At 33.9% G+C, this 6,769-nt stretch overlaps 1 protein-coding gene across 1 annotated transcript; it reads right to left on the bottom strand.

Moving 5' to 3' along the window:
• Positions 1–1,229: 1,229 nt before the first annotated feature.
• Positions 1,230–3,617, bottom strand: LOC107892282 (cinnamoyl-CoA reductase-like SNL6). Its single transcript, XM_016817315.2, has 5 exons — positions 3,178–3,617; positions 2,893–3,074; positions 2,118–2,312; positions 1,797–1,950; positions 1,230–1,717 (listed from the first exon to the last, which is right to left on the bottom strand). Exons 1-5 carry the CDS (start codon positions 3,422–3,424, stop codon positions 1,413–1,415), a joined length of 1,083 nt encoding a protein of 360 aa, XP_016672804.1. The 5' UTR covers positions 3,425–3,617; the 3' UTR covers positions 1,230–1,412.
• Between the last annotated feature and the right edge of the window lie 3,152 nt (positions 3,618–6,769).

Below are 6,769 nucleotides of genomic sequence, written 5' to 3'. Positions count from 1 at the left end.
TAATTTTAAATTAAGTAATATTATTAATATATTATTGAAAAATATTTATATTAACATTAAATAATAAATATTTAATAGTATAAAATATGAATATCTATTTAAATCATATTTAGGTTCATTTATTTTTTTCAACTCTAACATGTCATTAACCACTGTTATAAATATAATATATGTAATTTAAATTAAATTTTAATTAGGTATTGTTTATTATTAAGTTTATATGCAATATTAATTATTATAAAATAAGTTTTGGTTGTAAAAAAACTGTTACTATAATATTTTGTAAAAGTATATATTTATGTTGCATTTTCTCACTATGAAAAACTTTTAAAAAATGTTTTCAAGTAACGAGAAATATTTTATGCAGAATTATCTAAATAGAGAAAAAAAATACATTTAAAGAAAAAAAAAACAATCAACTCATTTTTGAAAAGTTATTTTAATAAAACAAACATAGCTTAAGAGTAAATTAGTCATATTGGGCAATGATAATGACTTGCGTAAATTAATTTTCAAACCATCTTGAGCTTCTTCCTCTGCTTTTTGACAAAAGAAATAACTTATGGACTGAACATCTATCTGATCGTACTTCTAGAAAACCAAAATTTAAATAGGTAGAGACATTTTTTTCTTAAAATGGAAACCTAACATCAAAAACAAAAACTTTGACTTTTTTAAGTTTGCAACATTTGGGACCTCAAATTTATGGACCTTAACAACCTAAACCAATGTCACCTTGTTTCATGAGAATATGCATATCTTTTAGACTTTTGAGGGAGAACTAATGTCATTTTTTTGCTTTTGATTGGTTTTAATGTACCATCTTTACAAGAATTGAAACAAGTTGGGAATGTGGAAAATTATCTATACTTCTATATAAGAATTTGATTTAGTTGGTGTCACCTATCAATCAAAACTCAATTCAATTGTGAAATTATTAAAATATATCATTTTTACAAAGCAATAAAGATTATTTTTTAAAGATGTTTTTGTTTTTTTACATAGAATCTAAAAAAAAAAACCAAGAAGAATTTAATGCAAGGAATTATATTTTACCATTTCACCATGTGAATTTTGTAACATTTAATACTTTTTTTAGTATGAAAAGAATATTTAAATTGTTTTGACTTCTAATCATATTTTTAAAGCGTTGGTTGAATGAGCATTGAATGAATCTAGTTTTCCCTTGAAGCTAAAGAGAAAATGACCATAAAATTTAGCTATAAGAGTAAGAAAGCTTAACTCATACAAATGCAACTAAGAAACATGGTGAATGACTTTTAATACCATGGAAAAGAAATATTAGAAAATCGTATCCTAAAAGCTAGCTATTAAGCAAATATAAACCTAAAGAAAAACCCAAAGTGGAAAACAGAAACATAATGTTCAAAGTGAAGACTAGAACTTGGGATTTAACTTTCACCATAGCAACTTCTAAGTGTTCTTGACATAAGATTTGCAAGTTTCTTGTTTGATAATTCAAAGCAATTAGGGAAAACATAATCCGATGAATTCCCTGAAATCTTGTTTCTTGGAATCCCGATTTCATCGGCCAACTTCTCGGCTTCATCCTCGCACTGAATGATTCGGTCGAAGCAAATGTACCTTCCAAATGCTGTCGTCGTTTTCATTGCCTCGAACACCGATACATGTGCCTCAGCCAATCTTCTTACATCAACAGTGGCCAATAAACCATTTGCATACATTTCTTGAGCTCCTGAGTTTTAATTTTTTTTCATAAATTAACTGATATGATTCGGCATTATCAAGAATGGTTTAAGTTTTGAAAAAAATACCCTTAAGATAAGCTATTGTTGCTGTTGGATTTCTATAGGAGAATTCATGGCCTGTAATGAGTCCTGGACAAATAGTGGTCAAATTTAAGCTCATTTCTTCAGCTATTTTCCATGCAACTTTCTCAGCCTTCAGCTTCCCCAATGCATACCAAAGCTATCAGATCCCAAACTTGAGTATGAGTGTTCGATATAAATATTTTTCATATATTTAGAGTGTTCTCAAAGGGTCATATCCCCGTACCATATTTGGGTATGTGTCGGATAAGGCTATCGAACACGAATATTCGTAAGAAAAAAAAAATCAGAAGTATGGATTCATACCTTTTTATCCACGCAAAGTGATTCATTGCTCCAACAGTTATGGTTAACCAAAGGGGGGAATTCATATTGGGTGTTATCTCTCCAAATGCAAGCCAAAAGCGAAGAAGTGAGCACACAGTGCTTGACAGATGGTGTTCTTGCACATGCTTTCATCACATTTTCACTGGCTTTTCCTTCCATTTCAGCCATGGATTTCTAGCAAAACATAGAAAGGAAAAGTGTGAAAAAAAAAAAACAACATATCTTAGTTAAAGAATAGCTAATAAATTGATTTGGTAATGGTGGACTCTTAAAGATGACAAAATTTCAAAAAGTAAAGTAAGCTTCAGTGTGTATCTTAGAAAATATCACAAAACTTTTTAATCTTATGTTGATTTTACTTTTCATATTTAATTTTAAGCACATTCATATCGAAATACATGCTCGTATCAGTGATTGTGTCCATTAAGATTTTTGTAGGCCAATGTATGATGAAGTCCTCAAGCCATATCTTTTTCTATGATGGCAAAATTCATTCTTAAAATTTAGCTGCTTTTTTTTTTCTTCAGTTTTACATATTTCATCCCTTTCCCTTTACTTCTCATCACCAAAACTTTTCAATCTACCCCCATGAAACACAATGAAGAGAGACAACTAAGAACTTGGCAATGTTGCAACAATTAGTCCTTTTTTTCCCCCTAATGTTCATCACTACTACCTTAGAGTTCTTCCACAAATTCATTCATAAATTCATATAATCAGAGAAGAAATGTAAAACAAACGATATAAAACTCACAGAATAACCAGAGAGGCCGGCAGGGTCAGCGAAAGAAGAGGTGTGAAATACCCCACAACACCCATCAAAAGCTTCCATTAGCCCCTGGATTTCATTTGATTTAGCCATTACCACAGATATTTTGCTCTTACAACCCATCATCTCCCCTGAAATCTCCATTTCCCTCAGCTTCTCTACATCTTCTGCAATCATTTTTGAAATCAAACCAAGAAACCCATTTCAAAATCATTCAATTTAATAGCAATATAAACAGAGAATCTGACAAGGTTTTTTTGTTTTTGATACCTTCATTAGCAACAAGCACTCGAACAAAGTATCCATGGAGCAAGAGACGATTAACTAAGGCAAACCCAAAGAAAGAAGCACCACTGGTAACACAAACAAGCTTGTCTTGAAGATCAACAATGGAAGAATGCGAGGTCAAGCCTTTGAATTCTCCGTTGTCTTTCCTTCTTTCCATGGCAGCTAAGGCAACAAGAGTCTTGAACTCCGTTGTTTCATAATCTTCATCATGTGTCCTTGCAATTCCCATTTTCAGTAGAAGTTTTAAAACTCTGGGTTATGCTTTGATCCTTTGTTTAGTAATTGCTGAAATGGATTGAGGTTACTTGAAGGTGAAAAAGAGAGGGAGAATTTGGTGGGGATCTCAAAGGCAAAGCTTAACAAAGAAAGTAAAACCATGCAAAAGGTGTGGGGTGCGGAATGAGTGTCAACGGAACTGGTAGAATATGATGACTTGGGCTGATTTAGTCTAGCTTAAATATTACGATAGACGGCAGCAAAAATTAAAAATAAGGGTACATCATCTATGGATAAATTTTTGTTTCTAACTTAATTAAAAAAATTACAATTTGGTCATTAAATTATTCAAAAATTTTCATTTAAGTCACTGAACTATTCAAAAGTTTGTCTTTAAGTAACTGGACTATTAAGGTTTTCTTTTATATAGAAAGGAGATTTATCAATGTGTTCTAAACGACGATTTGATGATCAATATGGTAAATCAATACACATTGACGAGTAAAAAAATATTCCTTAGATCCAAGCCGATCTGACGGTTTGTGCCTGAGATCTGAAAAAAAAAACTATTTGAATTTTGGTTCGCAGATTCGTGACGTCCAAAGCTCTTTCATTAGAAAAAAAAATTAAACTATAGAAGAAAAAGAGAAAGAGAGCTTTCAACCAAAATTTCAATATAATCAGTTTATTTATTTTATTTAAGTTGAACAAATTTATTCGCATAGACTTCAATCTCATTTCGCTCGAATCAATTAAAAAAAATAAAATCAAGTTATGACGAAACAATTGGACTTGTCAACTCGACTAACCCGAAATTTTTTCAATCGATTCAATCGTATGCTCACCCCAAGAAAGGGATGTGACGATAAGACTCCACAGTCTAGTTACTCATGTGGTCCCTTATAAGACTCTAGCTCCTATATTACTATATTTACATATATAGCTCCATTAAAGTTGAGTTTAGCCCATTGTGATGGTAGAGTTTTCTAGGCTATCACAATGAGGTTTGGAGACCATAGAATTCTTCAGCTCTCTCAATACCAAGCCTTATGGGGATTTCATCTCATAGTGATTCTTGAAAGCTTTGCTATTCTTATAGAGCAAAAGTTTCCTAAGTAGAAAGGGAAACACAACTCTACATGGGATTCTATGTTTATACAACCACAAATTGAAAGTGATGTTGGCTTTAATCCACTCAAACTAGCCATCCTGTTTATACTTGAAACATGCTCATTAAACTTGATTTTATTCCATCCATGTTTACTTGCTAAGTAAGAAAGAAACAAGTGTTCTACTGTGTTTTCACCATTCAAAAATGTGGGAGCACGTTGGCCCCAGTTGGAGATATCTTCTAGCTAAAAGTGCCCTTGTAAGCAAAGCTATTTGAACACATTGCCACAAAATATCTTCAGCTTTGAGGGTATACTTAGTTTTTATACGAGGCTCCAAATATTGCTAGTCTCTATTGTATTGCGCTTCTCTACCACCATGCAGTTACCCTATTCTAAGGTGAATTATGTGTTATTTGACTTATAGCCCCTGTATGTATGTTACGATATTCTTGCTTAGTCCCTCGTTTGTTATTAAGTTGTGTTATGTTGTATAGTTTATTTGTATTGGCGAACAGATTATGGGAAGTCTATGATGAGGGAGAGAACCTGCATGTTACTGATTTATGTGTGAACATTCAAGAACCATAAGGAAAATAAAATGCGCAAGGAAAGCAAATAAAGCATGAAAAGTAAGATGAGCCTTCATAAATACAATTACAACATAGAAAAGAGAGGCAAGAACAATCATCAATAAGAATTTAATTTTCTTCCTCAACTGGTGAAGAAACGATGGCGACATCCTCCATATTCTCCTCCCTTCTTTGAGCAGGTTCTTCGATAAGAGTAGGGTTGGTCACCTCAGGTTCTTGGGGAATGAAGGGTTTATCTGATTCCCACCATTTCTTTTGGAACTCATTCTACTCCGCGCTTCAGGGACATAGAGCGTCAAAGTCAAGGTCAGAATTTGTGAGTTTGTGCAGGCAATTTAAATCTACCTAACTAACATTAAAATGGCCCACTGCAACTTGGGTGTGCAACATAAGGTTTGACATCAACTTAGGTAGGTAGTTCTTTATGTTAGCCTTGGTTTATGCCTTGAAGTTCTGTAGGGCCTCGTTGTTCTCTTTTCTGAGTTGTTCCAGATTCATAAGGCGTTGTTCCTCTAAGGCCTTTTTTTCAGCCTCTAGTTGGCAGATCTTTTCTCTCATCTTCTTCTCTTTGGCTTCTCAAGATTTTTCTTTGGTCTCATAGGTGGAGATAGATTTGGTGAGCTCCTTGTTCTAGCAAATTGTGTCTTCATGAATTTGGCAGAGCTGGCTAAGTGATCCCTCACATGAACCTATGGTCTTCTTAAACTCAGCCCGTTTAACCTTATTTTTGTTGTAAAATTCAGTTAAAGCCCAACCAAGGGGTCTGCAATCTGCCACCACCATCTGAAAAAAACCCATTAATTCCTCTAGATAAGGTTTTTGGGCACTAGCTTAGGAAGAAAAGGGGTAGGCATGCTCTCTCAACTCTTAGGGTAAGTCTTTCTCCCATCTCTGTCTGACTTTGTAGGGGGAGAAGTGATACTACCCTATGTTGATACGATCTCTGCAAGGGAAAAAAGTGTTTACCTCACCAACTAGAGAAGTTAATTGTAAGGGGTTAAGAGGAGAAGTCCGTAGGAAGGAACGAATTGTACCAAAGCTTGGCTCCGCAATAGTGGGAATAGGTAGGTCCACAGGGATGGCGAATTCTGTCTAAGACTCAGGAATTTGAGGGACATCAAGAGAAGCAGTTCCTCCATCAGATGTAATTGGTTTTTTTCCTTGTCTGCGATGAATCAGCCTTCCACCGTTGCTATGGTGTGACACCCCTAAAGTGACCCTAGTCGGAAAGTGGTTTCGGGACCACTAAACCGAGTCATAAAGATAATTAACCGTCATAGTTGATGCTCATTATATGTACATATGCATGTGTGAAAATTTCATGTTTGAATTTTGTTAATGGTAAATGAATTTTATCAAATAGGACTTATGTGAGAAAATTTGGAAATGTGCTAGGCAAATGTAAAGTGGCCTAATAATGCATGTTGTGAAATGATGGGTTTGCATGTCAAATTCCCCACTTTAGAGGAAGTGGCCGGCCATGAGGGTATGGGATACAAAGCATATGCATTTTGTATTAATATTATAATGACTACATGGTTTTATAATAGGAAATAAGTATTAAAAAAACATATTAAAGACATTTTATGCTAATATGTGTGGGAAGAATAATAAAATATGAGGGGAGTGAGAGGAGAAACCAAAGTTGTCTCCCCC

Source organism: Gossypium hirsutum, chromosome D09 (assembly GCF_007990345.1).
Source record: "Gossypium hirsutum isolate 1008001.06 chromosome D09, Gossypium_hirsutum_v2.1, whole genome shotgun sequence".
Taxonomy (NCBI): domain Eukaryota; kingdom Viridiplantae; phylum Streptophyta; class Magnoliopsida; order Malvales; family Malvaceae; genus Gossypium; species Gossypium hirsutum.
The sequence above is the reverse complement of the archived record's forward strand: the minus strand, read 5'-3'. Positions and strand labels throughout refer to the sequence as shown.